General features: G+C 33.0%; 1 protein-coding gene across 1 annotated transcript; it reads right to left on the bottom strand.

The window, feature by feature from the left end:
- Positions 1-17,412: 17,412 nt before the first annotated feature.
- On the bottom strand, positions 17,413-20,900 carry LOC109789867 (acid phosphatase 1). Its single transcript, XM_020348908.3, has 4 exons — positions 20,756-20,900; positions 18,757-19,216; positions 17,830-18,042; positions 17,413-17,702 (listed from the first exon to the last, which is right to left on the bottom strand). The coding sequence occupies exons 2-4, from the start codon at positions 19,182-19,184 to the stop codon at positions 17,525-17,527; spliced, it is 819 nt and encodes a 272-aa protein (XP_020204497.2). The 5' UTR covers positions 19,185-19,216; positions 20,756-20,900; the 3' UTR covers positions 17,413-17,524.
- Between the last annotated feature and the right edge of the window lie 320 nt (positions 20,901-21,220).

Genomic DNA, 21,220 nt, shown 5'->3' with positions numbered 1-21,220 from the left:
ACCAGATTAAGTTCCACTATCTTATCCAAGATGCAAGTATTCTTTACAAGTCACTTCTAGCTAAACAACAAGTATTCTTTACAAGCCACTTATGGCTAAACAACAAGTATTCTACTCAGACAAGCAGTCAAAGGTCACTAGGATGACAATCATGTGTATTATCCAAGGGGGTGCTTATTTTAAACCCAAAAACACTAGCCTACCTTGGTCACCCATTCTTCTAAATATTGTTGTATTTCCTTCAGTACAAAGCCATTTGATTTTAATAAAATATTCCTTTTCTTTCTTTTCTCTCTTTTGCATTGATAATGACATGTTTTATTAAGGGTTATCAAAATTTAAACAAGTCAAAAAGAAAGAAAAATGAATGACCCACTAGGTTGAAAACCCATTAAGGGCGGCCTAGGTAAAAGTTAGGGTCTTAAAAAGAAAGAAAAATGAATGGCCCACTAAGTCAAAAGTTCACCAAGAGTGACTTAGGCAAAAATTAGGGTGTTAATAAAACAAGAATGGGAGCCCCTAAAAAGCATAAAACATTGATAAAAGTAGTAAAAAAATTTGGAACGATAGTAAATAAAAGCTCCAAGATGGTTTATTCAAAAGAAGACGGAAAAAGTCACCTTATGGGGATTAAATAAAACATATGGCGTGCATAATAAAACATATCACACACTTAGAATGCATTTTTCTTTACTAGAGGGGGATTATTTAAAAAAAATGCAAAAGCCTAACATTTGCAGGATATAATCAAAATGATCAACAAACAAATCAAAGTTCAAGACGAACATAACACAACTTCCCATCAGAAAAGCAAATACCAACATATAATAAAAGGCAAAGCTTCAATCTGTAGAAAAAGTCGAAGCTTAAAAAACAAAAAATATAATAAAAGGCTAAGCTTCACTCTATAGAAAAAACCAAAGCCTAGAAAGAATAAAAGGTTAAGATTCACCTTGTGAAAAGCTGAAGCTCAAAAGAAAAAACACAAAATAAGGAATAACTCTAAGTCATCAAGAATTGAAAAGCCAACCAGGCTACCGGATAAGAATATCCAAAACCAGGGGCACTAACTACCCCTAACCAAAGCAAGAAAGCAGAAATCAACCAGGAAGGCTATCAAACAATCAAGTCCATTTCAAACAACAAAATCGACCCAAACATAACCTTCTATCAGTGGCACCAAACAAAAAATTCTCCTTAAAGGAACAAAAATATTCAACACGATAACCCCAGATGGGTAAATTGCATAACAAGCGATCAATACAATAAACACTTGGGACACGAAGTTCTCCTCATTGATGTTGTTCAACAAACAAAAAAAAATTGGGTATTGTGTAACAACCCAATTTTCACTGGGCCAAGAGCCCAATTAAGGTGGTTTAGTAGCCCGGAACGGGCCGTTCCAAATTACTAAATAGACCTACTTTTGGTAGCCCGGAACGGGCCGTTCCGGATTTGGAACCGGCCGTTCCAAACCATTAAATTTGCCTACGATTCTTAATTGAGAACGGGCCGTTCCGAAATATGACCGTTGTGAGTATTAAATGCACCCCAGAACGGACCGTTCTGGTATGAGAACGGGCCGTTCTGGATGTGATTTTTACCCATGATTTAAGGGTCCAGAACGGGCCGTTCCGGATTTGGAACGGGCCGTTCCGGCGAAGCCTGATGCCTATAAATTGCGCTCTCTACCACTCCTAAAAGGCACACATCTCATTTTCTGATTTCTTTTCTTCTTTTCTCTCTTATCTTCTTCTGCACTCTCTGAAGATCGAGAGGAACCCAGCGGAGGAGATCAACCAGATCCTTAGTTTCAGCTACTATTTATCCAGGTATGGGGGAAAAAGGGATTATTTATATGTAGAGTTATATGAGGGAATTGGGTAGAGGAAGAGCCCTTAGGATTATGAGTAATTTTATAATTATTTATGTTTGGAGAATCATTGGTCTTATGTGATGCTGTATATATTTAGGACTACGAATATATGATTTATTTGTAAAAATGATGCTCTGGGAGAGAGAACAAAATTATAGAAAAGTGCTTGTGAGTTAGGTTTTGGAAAAATTGGGGGTTTTATTGTTTGGGTTAAGATTATATTAAATTGCTAGTTCCATTGATTATTATACTAATTTATGAATGTTATTGTTATATTATTTGATAAAATTGATGATCTAGATGAGGATTCATGGTGAATTACTTGAGGGGTATGTGAACCACTATTTTGTGTGGATTGTGTATGTATTATGGAATTGAGATGTGGATGTGGATGTGAATGTGGATGTGGATGTGGATGTGGATGTGAATGAGAATGTGATTGTGGTTCCTCACACTTGTGACAAAGGGTGGCACGACCTTAGGCAAGAAATGCTACAGGCGTGACCTTGACATAGTATGGGATGGGTGATTCCTCATGCTTATGTCGGGGGTGGCACGACCTCGAGCAAGAGATGTTGCAGGCGTGACCTTGGCACAGTGTAGGATATGTGATTTCTCATGCTTATGTCGGGGGTGACACGACCTTGGGCAAGAGATGCTACAGGCGTGACCTTGGCATAGGGTGGCATGTGTGAGGCAAATAATGCTTATGTTGGGGGTGACACGACCTCGAGCAAGAGATGCTACAGGCGTGACCTTGACATAGGGTTAATTGTAAGATTTGTGTGGATTGTGATGGATTGGTGTAATTGTGAATTGAGATGTGAAGATGAATGATTGATAGAATGATGATATATCTATAGAAATTCTTGTAAATAACATTCCAAGTTATGATGAAATGATGTTGTGAATTTCTTTGTGTGCTTTATATATAAATGTTTTCTTTTCTCACCGTACAATTTGTGGATGTTTTAGGTGAGGAAAATCCAGCTGTGAGTGGCATCTAGAATGTCAACCGTTGAGTTGTGGGTGTGCTCTGATATTGTGACAGCGGGGCAGAGAATTCTAGGATAAATTTTTATATGTATTTAGAGTTATAACTTCTCTTTTGAAAGAAATTTGTAAACTCTCAAGTTTTACTTTCTAAATTTCATTTTTAATTATTTTGGTTATTTATGAAGGTTTTATGTGAACCCTTTTACCAACGTTGAATATTTTATTCTTTAGTTTATTTACAAGATTTATTTATATATGTGTTGGAGGTAGTAAGGGTGTCACATATTGTCCAAAAATGGATTCAATCTCCTAGTGACATTGTTTGTCAAAATACCCAATCAGGGTTATTGTTTGCTCAAAGATCCACATCAAGCTTGAAGAGGCTTTAGATAAATAATATTGAAAGTGCTAAAAGCATCCCCAATGGAAATCAAGCCTAGAGAGGCTTCAACAACAATACTCACGCACTTCAAAGCAACAAATCCTCAATGGATAAATGCCTATCAAAGGTGAGGCAATCCATCCCCAATAAGGTCTTAAATAAGATTTCTACCTAACACATGGGTAGTTCCCAAAAAAAATATTATCCTTGGTGGATTTCTCTACAAAATATAGCATTAACAAAGAGTTCACAAGAGTATATCCCCACCAGAGTAGCTAAAGGCTTACCTAATCAAGGGATAAAATTTGAATCATTGTTCTTGATGGACTCATCCGCCAAAGATGCATTGTCACCATTGACTTCTCAAAATCCTTCCCTAATAGATCAAAAAGGATTTTTACCCAATCAAGGGATTATCCCCAATAGATTCATTTGCTAGAAAGGCTTTATCCCTATAGTGGAGAATTTACCAAGGAAGATCATCCCTGACGGATTGCTCCTAAAAAAACTGTAAAAAATGAGAGAGTTACCCATTTCAAGACTCATCCAGAAAAAACATACAAGAAAATATTCTTACCTAGTAGATCAGTCAAGATTTTACTTGACATAGGGGCAACATGTAAAGATTAATATCCTAGTTGGACTATATCTCTCATCATGAAAAATCCTTAGTAGTGAATGCTTAACTCAATAGAGTTCAAAAGCAATCCCTAGTGAATAAGTCAAGAACCAAGGGTAATCAGCAAAAATCAATGTCCTAGTTGGACTCCTCAGTAGAAAATGTTTAGCTTGAGCAAGCGTCAACCAAATCCTCAAGAGAATCAACCAAGATCCAACACAGGAATAAAAATGAAGATCATTGTCCTAGATGGACTCTTTCTTCCGTCGTGAAGAACCTTAGCAAAAGCTGCTTAGCTCTAGAGAGCTCTTTCTTCCATCGTCCTTAAGAAAAATGGCTTAACTCAAGTGAGCTCAAATTGATCAAGAGGATCAATTAATCAAAACTCTGCCAAACAAGAGGCTTTTAATCAAAATGTCGTCCCAGATGGACCCTCTCTCAAATCAAAAGAATTGCAAACATAAGCAATAGTCCTGGGGAGGTTGATTCAACAATACCCAACCTAGAAAAAAAGGTGACCCAATTGTACACTAGGGGCTAGGGGAGGCCAATTCGGGGATACCCCAGCCGAATAGGTGAACAACCATACTCTAGTGACCTAAGGAGGTCCATAATACCTAAACTCAGACAGGTATATGCATACCATACTTTGGGGGCCTAGGGAGGCTGATTCAATAATACTCAACCTAGAAAAAAGGTGACCGGACCGTACTCTAGGGGCTAGGGGAGGCCGATTTAAGGATACACCAACTGGATAGGTGAACAATCGCATTCCAATGACTTGAAGAGGTCCATAATACCTAAACCCAGATAGGTATATACTAACCATACTCCAAGGGCTTGGGGAGGTCGATTCAACAATACCCAACCCAGAAAAAAGGTGACCTAATCGTACTCTAAGGGCTAAGGGAGGCCGATTCGAGGATACCCCAGCCAGACAAGTGAGCAACCGTACTTCTGTAACCTGAGGAGGTCCATAATACCTAAACTCAAACAAGTATATGAAGACCGTACTCTAGGGGCTTGGGGAGGCCGATTCAACAATGCCCAACCTAGAAAAAAGGTGACCCAACCATACTCTAGAGGCTAGGGGAGGCCGATTCAAGGATACCCTAGCTAGACAAGTGAATAACTGTACTCCGATGACCTAAAGAGGTCCATAATACCTAAATTGGGATAGGTATATACAGATTGTACTTCGGAGGCCTAGGGAGGTCAACAATACCTAACCTGGACAAGTGAACGATCGCACTCCGGTGGCCTAGGGAGGCCAACAATACCTAACCTAGAGAAACTACTCAAATATCAGCAAGAACCACTAATCTTCGCCCAGTTTGAAGAGGTTGAGCTCAAACGATACTGAACATCAATATTCAGGACATGAAGACGGATTTACATAACACTCAACCTTTAGATGATCTGCTAAGAATCAAAGATCTGAAGGCTCAAACAGACACATATCTACGTCTTTACTTGCCCTCGAAAAAAGAATGTATTTCTATTCGAAGGTTAAGTAAAGAAGGGTAGCTATTGACACCAATTTCTGTTCGGGTTAAGAATTCGACGATGGGAAGCTTCAAAAGTGAAGGAAATGTCCCCTAATAGGAGTTGTAGACTCAATGATGCTTGAAAAAGAGGTAGTGGACCGTTAGAAGGCATCCCAAGAAGTCAAAGAACCAAGAAAACAAGTTTTTAAACACTAAGAACAAACATACTGGCCATGAGAACAACCATACTCAATGTCACTGAGTATGGTCATTCCAAATTGGATATGACCGTTCCCAAACAAAAAATTACACTTGCAAAAATGGGTGAGAACGGTCATTCTCCCCTTGGAACGACCGTTTCCACTCCTTGATACCTATAAATGGATCTTGGCTCCACCACACTAGACATACCTTCCAAAATTTGAAATTTTGGACTTATCTCTCTCTTGACTCTATTTAGAAGCACTCTGAGTAAAAAAAATAAACTCATTGAGAGCCTGATTAAGAGATTTCAAGCCCTTCGGCCCGAGATTTCAAAGTTTCTAGTTTAAATTTTCAAGTGACAATGAGATTTTTGTAGAGTGAAGAGGCTGCCACAAAACTCCTTCAAGTTTTTCTTCTAATAAAAGCTTACTTTAGAGGTTCTTTTCTTTATTCCTTGTCTTATTTATTGCTTTAAATAATGTATGTTTAGATTAGCGTTCAGATTTGCGTTCATGTAGATAACTTACTCATATATCTGTAATAAAAGGGTAAAAATAGTAATCTCTGCTTAATCTTGTTAATAAATATGCCATAGGGTACTAATACTAGACGTTGTGGGGTGTCTAACACCTTCCCCACACGTAACCAACCTCGTACCCAACTATTTTTAAAAATGATTTTCTTTTTTCGATGCTTTGAGAAAAATATCGGTGGCGATTCTATGAACCTTTCAAAACCATCAATGAAGGATTAATCCAGTCATAGATTAAGATTGTCTAGCCAAAGATCCCGTCTTATGCCTATTTCCTTCAAATCTTTCTGAGCATTAAGATTGTCTTTTGATTTAGGCTTCTCATTGAGCAAAGTATATATGATATTGTCATATACATTTTTTCAATATGCATAAAATCTAGATTATGGCGTAACAAATTAGACTCCCAATATAGAAGTTCAAAGAATATGCTTTTTTTTTTCCATTATTTAACTGGTTGTCTAGATCTTTTTTCTCTACCATCCAACATCACTCCTCTCCTAAATGTAACATTAATATTTTCCACTTGCTTAAAAATGTCAGATCCTGATAATTTTAGTAGTGGATTTCGTTCTTCAATGTTTCCATCAAAGCGAACACAATTCAATCTATATCTATGGTTTCTGCTTAAAAAATGACGATGCCCCATAAAACACCACTTTTTACTATGAGGAAGATGACAAGGTTCTACATCAAAGTTACAAGTAGGGCAAGCTAAACCTTTATGTGTGTGTTCCAACCAGAGAAAATGCCTAGGCCAGGAAAGTCACTAATTGTCCACATAATAGCTGCTCGCATTCTAAAAGTTTCATTCAATGAAGAATCAAAGGTCTCCACATCATCATTCCATAGCTCACATAACTCGTCCACAAGGGGTTGTATGTACACATCAATATTATTTCTAGGCATCTACTTGCCTGGAATTATTATGGATAGGACCAATGAAGTGTGCTTCATACATATCCAAGGAGGAAGATTGTATGGGATTAAAAACACTGGCCAAATACTATAAGTAGAAATCATAGTGCCAAAAGGATTAAAACCATCACTAGCAAGGCCTAAGCGAACATTTTGAGGATCATAAGCAAATTTAGGATGCATTAAACTAAATGTCTTCCAAGCCTCACCGTCCCTTGGATGCCTTATGAAACCATCCTTGTTCTTTAAAGCATGCCATCTCATATGCTCTATAGTTTTACAACACATAAACAATCTTTGCAATCTTAGTTAAAGCTAACATTAATAAACTAAATAATAGGAATGTTCATCAAAGCCGTTAACTCAACAACACAAAGGCTAACTTGTATCCATATTAATAAGGACAAAACTTACACAGAGTATCATAGGACTATTAGGGCCGTTGGTGCTATTCTCCAATTAAAATTGGAGTTTTACCATGGTAATACACATTGACATTAAATTAAATCCTTTATTACATATATTATCAAAATGAAACTCTAATTATGATTGAACAATAGTTGTTAGACAAGTAGCCTTATATAACTTAAAAGGGAGGTGAATTAAGTTTTCCAAGTTTTCCTCTTTTAAAATTTTTTCGAATTACTTTCTTATAAATTCAATTCCTTAGATAAATTTATATGTAAAGAATGAAGATGCTCACTACTTATGCACAATCAAAGGAATAAATAAAAGAGTAAGGAGAAGGATTTGCAAACTTGATTTTATATTGGTTCGGCCAATCCTGCCTACGTCTAGTCCTCAAGTCTCCCACTTGAGATTTCACTATCCTTGTAATCCTTACAAGACTTGAATCCTCCAACACCTTGGAATTTCCTTTCCTTGTGTTGAGATCCACAAACACCCAGGAGAAAAACACTTTCTCCTCTATAGATTGAATGATAGAATAATTTTGACAAATGTCTCTCTTCACAGATCAAATGATCAAGTGGGTATTACAGAATAACTCTCTTTTAAGAGTAGATATTACACTTTTTAAGATCTTAATGAACTCTTTAGAGAATAATACAAATGTATTTGACCAAGTAGTTTTGTAAATAACTTTTTCACAATAGAGAACATTCTTCTGAAAAATTATAGGTATTTATAGACAATTATTTATTAGGTTGTGGCTTTTCATGAAGAGTTGTAGCTCTTTATAATTTTCAGAAAAGATACTCTAGTAATCGATTACAAAGAATTGGTAATTGATTACAACAATTTTTAAGTTAAAAAATAATTTGAAACGTTGTATCTTTTAAATTCAAATTTTGAAGTTCCCTCTTCTTGTAATCGATTACAAGGTCTGGTAATCGATTACTAGAATACATTTTTAGCATTTGAATTTTGAACCAAGAGTTTTCTTCTTGTATCTTTTTTGAAAGATAATAGAACTCATTATGTTGAATTGAGAACTAAACATAGTCTCAGTAGTTGAGTTGAACTAGTATAAAAATACCCAATGTTTTGTCTGACTTCTCTTTGCATTCCATCCGACTAGTATTACTACTTCACTATGTAAAAAAGAATGAGTTTTTTATATACACTATCAATCTCCATTCTAGTGTTTATCTTTTATCCATATATTTGTGTGTGTGTGTATATGTGTGTGTGTGTGTGTGTGTGTGTGTCGAGGATCATGTTGTAGTCCCACTGAGGGACTTTTATATTTTTAGTTGATTACTCCTTACACATGCATATATGTGTGTCTACGTACATACGTATATACATGTATATATATATATATATAGGGGGTTATAATTACACCGGTGTAACTTTTATCAAGTGTTACACCACTCAATAACTTTATATTAAATGTGAATTTTGAAAATCCAACCGTTAGATTGAAAGTTCATATCACTTTAAAAATGTATATCCAATTTTGTTAAAATTGGATAACAACTTGAAGGTGATCAAAGTGTTCATATTTTAGTATATTTTGAAATGAATATATTACGCCAATTTTGTTTTAAAAAAATGAAGTATCAAATCATCTTGGATTAATATAAAATTTTGTATATATGATCTAAGAGATATGAACTTTTAATCTAACGGTTCGATTTACAAAATTTGCATTTAACATAAAGTTATTGAGCGGTGTAACACTTAGTAAAAGTTACACCGATGTTATTATAACCTCCTTCATATATATATATATATATATATATATATATATATATATATTATGTATGTATGTATGTATTATGTATGTATGTATATATATATATTGTTGTATGAAAAATCCTTGGTTAGTTGACATTCATGTTTTTCCGTTGCCTAGTTGTTGAACTATAGTAAGTGTAGAGATCTCTCAGTTTGTTGTAATTCATTTTACAGGGATTAAAAATATATTTAGGTCATAATTTGAATATGATATATAAATAAATTAAAAAAATAGAGAAAATTTAACATAAATAGTATTTGAATTGTTGCTTTTTGGCTACATTAAATCTTAGTTACCACTACACTAACACAATTTATTATTATCGAGGTAATTTAAATATTGTTTATAATATATTAAAATTTTAACTTATATATATATATATATATAATTACATAGTAATTCATACCATGGAGTTAAAGGTTGAGGACAATTTATTTTATCACTAAATCATTTAAATTTATCTACTTAAATTTGACAAACATATTATATATAATTAAATTATATTATGCATTTAATTATATAATATATAAAATCTGTTATGTAATTTTTTTGGGAGGTTTTTTAAGGCATGGTATGAATTTCATTAAAATTTATAGGAATGAAATATGTATGACATAAATATTTTTTTATATAATTAATAATAAAAAAATCATTATTTGTATATCATTTACGATGTATGATAATGAAATCATCTTTGTCTACATGATTCTTTAATAGGTCCAAAGGAAAAGTTTCTTCGATACTCATAATTCTCTAAAAGAACTAAAAATATGCCTTTCATCAAATAAAAGACTAGTATATCTCGTAAAGCACGTAAAAATTGCAGGAAAAGCTGTTTCAGACTAACACACGCACGATTCCTCTATTATGGCATCTAAAAGATGATAAGTATCTTTCTTGATCATATAAGAAGTGACAATTTGGTAAAATATATTTAATGCAAGAATTTAATGCACTAATGAACATTTCTCTCTATATTGAACAAAGATGAAGATAAACAAAGCAAGTCTGTAAGAGATGCTTAAGGATTTGCAACGATCTTGTTCATGAAGCACCTATATAAAGAAGCTTGAAGATTCATAAAGAAATGATGAAGGGACAAATTCATAGATCATTGTACATTTCATTCATTCTATAAAAAGTCTTGTACTTAATTAGTTGTATCATGTTTTGATAGTAAGACGAAACAATATTGTTAGCTTACCCAACTTTAACTTTGTGTTATTGATTTGAGCATGAAAAGACTTGATTGTAAAAAGAATACTTAATTGTTAAAGAGATTTTGTGTTCAAAGAATACTTAGGTAGCTACTTGAAGAGGCAAGTTGAAGAACATTTAGGTTTAACAAGAAGTGATTTGTGAAAGAATACTTATATCTTTATAAAAGATGGTGAAACTTGTTAAGGTTGATCAAAGACTGAACGTAATCTTGGTGGTTGAGATGAACTAATATAAAAATACTGTGTATTCTTCTTACTTTACTTTTTGTTTGCTTTCTTAAGATTTCGCTAATACTTTATTATTTCGAAAAAAAATGTTGAGTTTTTTGATTGACACTATTCAAAATCCCTTTTAGTGTCTTTATTTTCTCCACAAAGATAAAATTAAAATAAGTTAAACCCAAAAGATAGTGAGCATGATAAACTCAAAGAATTACAAAAATTTAAAAAGTAAAAATTAAAACAATTTGGAAGCAAAAACATCAAAGGAGTAGTCCTAGGGTTAGTTCTAAATTTGGATTACAAAAGTAAAAAAAGATTCAAATCCACTTTCAAAATAAATTTAAATTCACATGTAATGAAAATGTGACAAATATTTTTGAATTGCTTTTCACAAAATACTCCACATATTTTTTTATATAAAAAAATATTTTTATCCTTTTTTTCTATTTTCTTTTTTTTTTACACTTTTATTTTCTTCGTTCTTTTGGAGTTATTTTGTGACTACTTTTTTTTTGTTTTAGGTATTTTATCTATATCACAAAATGTCCCAAAAATAAGAACACAATTGCAAAAACAATTTAGAAGTAGACAAATTTCAAAAGGACTCCAAAAATTAGTGAGAGTCATGCTACTACTCTTATTTTTTTATTAGGCCTTTGATTTTAAAACCTTTTGAACTTCAAAAAGAGAGTTCATTTGTAATGTTACTATAGCCTCAAGAGCTTTTAACAATTCACTAAAGTTTGAAATCAATTTGAATAGCAAAAAATAAAGAAACAAGAAATAGTGAAATTTACAAAACATATAGAAGCCTAACTCTTCTAAGAGCATGTTAATGATCTAAGAACATGCATGAACTCAAAGATCATAAACAAAAAGAATATGAATAGATTCAGCTAGCATAATATAACAAAATATTTTTGCAAGATTCAAAAACAAAATGTACTACTAGAAGTGATGAGAAGACAAAGACTAAACATGACAACCAAGACATAAGCATATGCATAGATTTCAAAAGAAAAATCACACGTACACCACACAAATATATCATGCTTCATAATATTAGACATCAAAAAATAAATAAAAACTCATAGAACAAGAATCCTAAGGTTATACAAAGAGAATTAGTTCATAGAAACTACAATTATTATTTTTAATTTAAAACAAAATTTTCAAGACATTTTAAATCTATCATATAGCATTCAAAAATTTAGATCTAATCAACAAACACACTACAAGACATGTAAAAAAATTAAACAACACGAAAATGTTTAAAAGAAACCACCATGGAAGAACCAAAACTCATGATACCAAATATGATGAAACTAGCTTGGAGAAAGTTGATGTTTCTCTTCAACTATCTTCTATGATGCTCCCTATCTTCTTCCATGGATTCCAAAGCTTAAAAAATCAAAAACAATAAAGAAGGAGAGTAGGTGAGGCATGCTACTTCTTAGAGAAGATAAGCAAGAATGGTGAAGAATTTTCCACAAGGAGGAAATCCTTGATAAAAGTTTATAAGGAGATAATTTATCCAAGAGAGGGAACTAAGGCTTTTGGAAGAGAAAAAAAATGTTATTTCTTACAAATGCTCAAAACTGATTTGTCCAATTCATGGTACAAATATATATAGGTTTCGGTAGCTTGTGGTGTAAGTTAAGTTAACCTAGGTTAAATGTAACCTTTGTTAGGTTAACTTAAACTCAAGACTACTAATCCTAGTTATTAATTCGAATTCAAATAATTTTCTCCCAAGTGTCACTATCTTAGATCTAAGAGAGCCAATAATAGCTTGCCACATGGTAAGGCAAGGAAAGTGTGACTCATGTCACCATCCTAAATTTAGAAGAGCTAATAGGAGGCTACTACTTGGCATAATGTTTAAAGTGTGACTAGACAAGGCCATGTGACATGTTGGCTTCTTGAATAACTCGTGAGACAACCATCTCTCCTCCATGTTGGATTTCCAACACACTTGCTCAAGCAAGTGAATGCCCCACATGAGGCCAAAGTGGTGCTCATAGGTCATTTAAGCTCAAAAAGTCCAACTAGCTTTTTCTAGTTGCACCACTCCGAAAATACTACTTACACATTTAAAAGTAAAAAATACAATGAAATAAATTCTTAAACTACTTGACAAAAAATACAAGAACATAAATTCTTACACTACTTGACCAAAAATATAAGGTCAAAAACAAGGAAAATATTTACAAGGAAAAATATACACAAAGAAAATAAACTAAGTAATTAACCTATAACTCAAAAGGAGCTTAGGCCCCCTACCTTCACCACGAGCTCATTCCTCTTACATCCTCCTTGACGTTGCCCTTGCAATAGGACTTTTAGAAGGCAACATGTCATCAAAAGTCCAATACTACTATTAGGAATAGAACAACTTGAGTGTTGACTTACCACAACATTAATATGCATCAACTAAGCCCATATAAAATTAACCTTTTACCTACCCTTCAAATATTGTGCACCCTTCCAATATTTAGTTAAGGATTTTAGCCTGTGACCTTATGCTTTACTCATTGGCCACTTTACAAAGCAATATGACTCAACTTTGTACTCATATTGTATTAATTAAGAACCTATAAGGACAACTTTTAAAACAACTCTCCACTTCAGGAGTCAACTCTCTCATTGAAGAATTTTTTATTTATTTTGGAGCTCTTAAAGCACCACAACTCAAATCCTCACATGGGATCTTCCACCATAAAAAATAACTTACTCTCCTCTAAATATAAGTTCAACTCACAACACAAAAAGCATGCATCATGCATTAGCAACAAAGAGAACTCTTATTATATACAACACATATTCATTGTCATCATATGGGATAAGAAAATCAACAACATAGAACATTTTCATAGAATAACATATTTCAACTTATAACATGTAATAATCAACTAAAAACACCAACACCTCATCAAGATTCAATTGAAATAACACATCAACAAAACTAGAGGAATCTCGTCAAGTGAGCATAACCTTGTCTGGTGCTTAAACTCCTCTAAATCTTTTCGCTTAAGCAGATTGTTCTTGTTGAGTGAGTTTAACCCATTATGGATCACTTTGTTGGGTGGCCATAGCTTACTAAGCGGGTTATGCCCTATATGGGAGACCGTAGCTCACTCATAACACCCTTTTATCCCATATGCTAACATAACTTAATAAATTAATGAATATAGAACCAAATAACAAAAATAATATTACTGAATGAAACCAAGTTCCACATCCCCTCGAATAAAGGTATCACATAAATAATGAAACCAAAATAATGACTAAAATAGAGGTCAAATATAATGAATACAAAACAAAATCTAACATAAGGTCCTAACGTGAAGATCAACTAACATAAATGAAATCCTTACCTCTACCCAAATGTCACATCCTATCATAGCACAACCAAGTACAAAAAGCCTCGTCTCAACCTCATCATCCTCATGATGAACCTTACTTGCAAGAACACACCAAACACCATTGAAGAGAAAAAAAAGAGTGAGAAATATCTCATTTTGGCTACTAGTGTAAGTTATGGTTGGGTAGCCATACGTAACAAGCATTACATACACATTTACATATATAGACCAACAAATAGCAGTTGCACCCCCAAAAAATTCCACAGTTCATCATAAGCAATATTTATGATCCACATCCATTCAATACACAACCATCGTGTTCTCGACAATGCAATTGACACGAACTCTCTATACTATATGCTTGTGGTGTTAGTAAAATAATTCAACTGTTGCCCTAAGGCACACTTAGAGTAGACTAGGAGAACATGTCAAGTTAAGTCATTACAACACTTTACACTAGAAGGATATACACTAGGGCATGTCGAGATAATGGTGTAGGCCAAGTTACACCCCATACACACAATGGTTGAAACTAGGGCTTCCAAACATGGCTATCTTTAAGGTCACGAATCCCTAAGCTTTAACACATGCGAGACATTCCTTGGCAATGCATTTCATATTGTAATCGTCACAATAATACAATTTATGCACATAATGCATGTCATACAAGACACGATGGATATTCATATCATATACTCAATCGTAACATCACAACAATCACACCCGCTAGACTTCAATGTGGCTAACCTTCGGCTTAGACTTTTCATCACATGGTCCATACACAAGATTTCACATAATTTGTAATGCTTATCAAAGGTTACTTCCATCAACAATTGCATATGTTCATTAGTACTCAATATAACATACTTAATTAATCAAAATAATCATCACACATATTTAAATTAATAGTTACACATGAATAAGGTGACGCTTAACGTGGCATACCTTACAATTAGTGTAGTTCAAGCAAAGAGCACATGTTGCTCTCTAGAAGGAGCTCACTCAACATGACCCTTTCGTGCCAAATGAATTTACAACAAGGAGCCCCCTATAGCTCACATGTTCAGCGTAAAGCCCTCTCACACCCATTGTAAAGATAATAGAAAGAAATCCTCACTCACTAGTTTCATCAAAATTGGTTGCATTTTCCAATTACTAGATGCACTCCCAAAAGAAAAATATATTCTTATTCTAATGACCCGAAATACAAAATCTCTCATAAAGATAGAAGAAAAAAAAACTCTCTTAAATAGGCTAACCTGCGAGGTTTGCAAATAAAGCTCACAAAATTTGCAGACTTCGTGGGCCACAATTAATTTCTTTTATTATTATGTGAATTTTTGAAAAATAGGCCCATTAACTATGTGGGTTGCGGGCTTCGTGGGATAGCTTGAGGGCTTTAGCCCATATAGCCACCCCTACTCACAATCCCCATCACACTTTTGCACACCATATTGCATATTTTCATTTCTATTGGCCAATGAGAAAGTAATGATTGGGGCACCCATATGTATTTCACATGGCCAACCATAGTTAACTTGTCTTACAAGTTAACCTAACTAATATGATCTTGGAATGACTCACCAAGGAAGAAATTGAAGATAATTTTTGGATTTTTTTGAAGACATTGAAGGGTTAAGAAATAAGACTCGACCATTTATTTTGCATGAAGAAATGGAGCCAACTTGTAGAATAGTTTTTGCGCATTATGGTGCTTGTAATAATCATAAGTTGAGTTTGTGTTTGAGCTAATTCTATAGGAGTAATTTTTGTTAGGAAAAAAAAGACTAAATTAGAGACAAAAAAGGTTGGTTGCTAAATTTTAGTTTTGGGACCAAAGGGTTTGAATTTCTCTTTGTGAGTATTTTAGCAAAGTGAGAATCTTGTGGTTGAGCAAAGATTGTTCAACTACCACCGTAATTTGAATTTGTTTTGCATGCCAAACCTTTTTTTGGGGCATTTTAGTGAGCTAAATTGTGTCTAATACACTTCTTAAGTATATTAACTATAAATAGTATTTGTCACTCATTTGTATACACTTTTGAGTTAATTGAATGAAAGTTTACCTTTCTTATGAGAGAAGATTTCTCTTGTTCTTATCAAAAACCTGGTTCTTATCAAAAGGATAAATCTTTGCGACAAATCTTTATTGACTTATCAGTTCACTTGGATTATTTATTCCACATTTTACTTATTTTCATTGTGTTTTACAATTTCTTATCTGTGTTGATTAATGATGCATTTGTCAAAAATAATCAATTTTTTTTTTTGTGGATCAGATCGGATTGTGTATATAGAGTTGGTTAGTTTGCACCACAAGCAAACCAACTCTCTATATAAGACTTTCTTATTGTAAACTCGTTACTTTTAATGGATATATGATTGAGATGATACTTCTCTCTCTCAAAAGTCACTTTTATTTTTGGCTCCTTTGATACTTTTATCTAGGAACTTCTTTTTGTAGCAAGTGTGCATTTGGCTTATCTTCCTCCTAGAAGAAGTGGCACCACCACCACCACCACTATTTGCAATTTCATCTTCAAAGTTTGCAACCAATGGATGAAGATCTTGGGAGAAGGAGAACTTCTTAAAGTGACTATTCATTTTACTTGAAGGAGCCTCCATCATAAGTGTCGTTGGTATAGGATTGTAACCTTTTGAGATAAGGTTTCTCAAAAGGATATATTTCTCACGTGAATAGAACTTTTACTAAGTGATTCGTATAGCATTTGAGAGATTTCTTAGTTAATATTGTGAAAAATCTAAATAAATTTACTAAGAATCGAATGTAATTAACTTTTTTTAAGGTTGAGAGGGAATCAATATCATTTTTATATGTTCTTTTTCCCCTTTCTCTGTCTATCAATTTTTAATTCTTGCATCAATAAATGTCATAGCATTTGCATTAAAAAAATTGAAATAACTAGACTTTAATTAGAGCTTTATATATTAGCATCAATTGTTTGTCACATTAAAAAGAATGGTTTAAGGAAAAGGTTTTAAAGGCTCAAGGAAAAATTATATTCCAAAAAAAAAAAAATTCAATTCACCCCCTTCTAAATTAAATCCTTTATTTTAACATAAAAACAAAAAAAAAAACTTGTTTTCATTGTGTTATAACGGGAAGAGAGAGTGTATGACTTTGCAATATTTTCAAATGTATTATGAAGTCACATTCCCTACTTTCAATCATAATTCAACAAAAACAAGTGTTTGTTGTATTGTACAGTGTACACCACAAAAATATCCATTGATTTGACCGATCAAATAGCAAAGGGTGTAAAATTAGAAGAAGTAAAAAGAGTGTAACAATAACATAGGCCAATTTGGACTAAGATTTTAGTTGGGCCCATTGCCCAATGAAAGTCCAACCTTGGTCTCCGGGGAATAAATAATTAACATTTCAATTGCATCCATTCATCCACAAAGTAAATTATTGGTGACAACCAAATACATTTTTATTTACCATAAGTTCATAATAACACATTCAAATGATAAGATTAGGGAACAAAGTACATAGGATTAGGCAACTTGAAAGTGCGATTCCCCAAATAGTCTCCACGAATATCACTCCATTGATCTCCCACATTCCCCCATATCCTGTAACCTTGGTCTTGTAACTGCTTTCTTACATCAGATTTGTATTTCATTGCACTTTTCCCTTTATATGCTGCACTCCTGCCAATTTCATCAACATGCTTCAATTAATCTCAATATGCATGCCTTCACTCTTCAATGAATCAAAGGGAAACTATTATCATATAATCAAAATTTTCATGGGATTAATATGCCCTATATGTCTTACCTCAAAATAAGGCTTTCATAGCCAATGAATCCTTGATTGTGCAAGTTGTTCTTGGTAACTTGACCAAGAGTCTCTTCATCTCTTCCAGTCACTAAAAATACTTTAAATCCTTTATCTACTAATATGTTAAACAGCCTTAGTACGGAAGGAATTGCAGGGCACCCTCCTTTCATGGCCCACGTCCTAAAGGCAGATGGATCATATGGATCACACCTGCATATACATATACCCAATTATCAACCACACAAATTAACCAATTTCACAACTATTATATATGCTACAAACAAATATTTGGGAAAAACAAAATTGGAGACCATTATTTTTTTTATAGACAATATACCCAATAAATTATGATCTACATTAAATTTTAAGGACCAAGTTATTAAAATAAAAATTCTTGATAATTATTTAAATTTATAAATTTTTATAAAGTTTAAAATTATTTGATTAAAAAGATGGGTGGGATAAATTAGGTACTAGCCTTGGATTAACAGGAAAAACCAATAAATAATAATGGATCAAGCATGAAGAGAAGAGCTATAAAATTAAGACTCAATTAAGAAGTTTTTCATTATGTGTAAACACTTGTCAGATCAGTAATGGTTATAGCATTACAAACAAAATTATTCTCTGCCATATGCAACACGAGAGAGAGAGAGAGAGAGAATGCAGAAGCAAATTTGGTAACAAAAAGGGACTTTTATTTCATACACCAGTTAGGAAAAAAAAGTTAAGTCTAAGAATAAAAGCAAATATGTATATATACAGATAACTTTGATTTACTTGGTAGGAAAAGATTAAAGTAGATGTATGAAAATTCAAATTTGATCTTTCTTATTGTCAATATCATAATTTTTTTCTATTAATGAAAAAAAACAAAAAACAAATACACACATGAGAAACTAATAGAGGAATTAATATACATACCCATATTTCTTGCCTTTGTAATAATAAATGTTGGAGATGCAAGTGTCATCAACATCCAAAATCCAAGCATCCATGTCATCCCCAACTAGAAATGTTTGGTTGACATAACCCAAGATTTCTTCCACTATCAAGTCCAAGTCCCTCTCGTACTGTCCATTGATCAAGTAAGTCTCAACATATCTTGAACACTGAGGTGGAACCGTTGGCCACGCAACCACATTGTTTGCCTCCACAGCCAGTCTCCAACTCAAGCAAAAGCTTCCATCTTCATCACCACTACTACTACTACCACTACCACCACTAGATGACTCTTTACCCCTTTTTCGGGTCCCCGCGCCCATTGCATTTGTTCTCCGGAACATCGGTTCCTGAGCCATCAATAATAGTAACACCATCACAAACACCCCTCTCACCACCCTTTGCGCCATTCACCCTCCTCACTTGTGCTTGTTCCTTGTGCCTATAAGATTCAACACATTCTCAGCTTTTCCCCTAGGAAATAAAACATAGTGGCTAGAGAAGATTGATTTTGTTGATAATATATGAGTAGCTTTTTATAGTAGCTCATATAATAATGTTTATCATATATTCATCTCTTAAAATTGGTTGTTTCTATCATTAGAATATATATTAGTCTTGCGTTCAATGTTTTTGAACATCACTTAAATCATTTTAGTTTTATATAGTTTTTTTTCCTTCTACCTTAACAGGTCTACGTAAAATCTTTCAAAATAAATAAATTATTTTTGAGAAAGAGAATATATGCCATGTCAAGTCACGAAACATTATCATATCTTGAAGAAATAAAATTAGATTCTTTGATGCTGGGACCGGGTTCACTATCTATATAGAACAAAGGTGTCAGGATTCCAACATTAAGTGAAGGGGAGAAGTGCAAGGTATACAGATATATGGATGCAATGACTATTCAACAACAACTAGAAAAATGATAAATGCAATGACTTTTGGAACCCGAATTTAGGGTTAAATGTAGGACAAGTGCAAGGAACAAGATCTTTTACTTTACATATGGAAAAAGTAATATAATACAGTTTTTATAATTAATTTATTAACAAGACGGGGTAAAGCTATGGAAATAAAGTTAAAACTATACCCACAAATTTTGGGTGGGATTACGCATCACTAAACGTACGTACGTGTGTCTGTCCAATTTAGTGTTATTCTACGTATTTTAATTGGAAGAACTTCAAATCATCAACGACCACACTTGGCATATTGATACATTTCAAATTTAAATACTTTTATGTGTTTTTGGAATGAAAAGCTTTCACGGGAACATATAGGTAAAGTAAATGAGTATCGTTTACAAACTTACTAGACACACACACACACAATAAGATAAATATATATATATATATATATATATATATATATATATATATATATATATATATATATATATATATATATATATTATTCTACGCTTGAAAAATTTACCCTTCTTCACTACATTCGATCTAATATAGATAGACATGTATTAATGTACTACTATTAAATAACACTAGGTATGCATTAATTTTGATCATGAGATAGATCTCTTATCATTGACTTACTTATGTGATAAAAAATACCTCTCTCTCCAATATAATCGAACACCATGTAGTTATGCTGAGAAGCATTGCTCTAAAGACAATGGTTACATAATTAAAATTAAAAAAATATTAAAGCAATAGTATTTAATATTATTAATATATCGTGTTGTAAGTTCTAGCATAAAAATTCATTTTATTACTTCTTTTAGTAAAATCATAAACTTTTTCTCGGGTGCATGCCATATATAACAATAATAGTAAAATTTATGAGTACCCATCATCTATCATTCAACTTCAAGTTTTGGCAACTTTCAAGACTCAAGAGACGAAGAAAATAGACTGATAATAAAAGTAACGTTAATTCCTTGCATTAAATGGAACCAGAAAAAGAAAGATACACAAAGCTGAAAATAGAATGGATGTGCCTGGCGAAATGTTAGCCACACCTGCGTTAAAATTTGTGAGACATGCACTCAACTGATCTAAGAGGAAAACAAAAAAAACCAAGATTCTTTTAAAGAATGGTTGACGATATTCACCATTTGATATCGAAGATAAAGGTAGCGTAGGTATTTATATAGGAGAGAACTATGCATATGCAATTAAGTTCACTAGTTTATGTTTATGTATATATAATATTTCTTCCATTATTTCATAATAAATGTTAAAAAAGAATAAAATAAATCTCAAAATAAATATTATGTTGAGTTTTCAATACACTATAAATTACTTTTTTTATTTATACTTTTAATAATATTATGTAAAAAGTGAATTTGTATTACATCATTTCTAACCTATGAGATTTGGTTATATATCGTTGTGTATAGACTAATATGACGTTTAAAAATGCACTGAATGTTGATTGGGTGGGGTTGGCGTCAGAGAGCAAAATTTAATGTTAGTGTAAAATG

The sequence above is a fragment of the Cajanus cajan genome, chromosome 10 (genome assembly GCF_000230855.2).
Source record: "Cajanus cajan strain Asha chromosome 10, NIPB_CcT2T_4, whole genome shotgun sequence".
Classification (NCBI taxonomy): Eukaryota; Viridiplantae; Streptophyta; class Magnoliopsida; order Fabales; family Fabaceae; genus Cajanus; species Cajanus cajan.
This window is presented reverse-complemented; position numbering and strand designations above follow the sequence as displayed.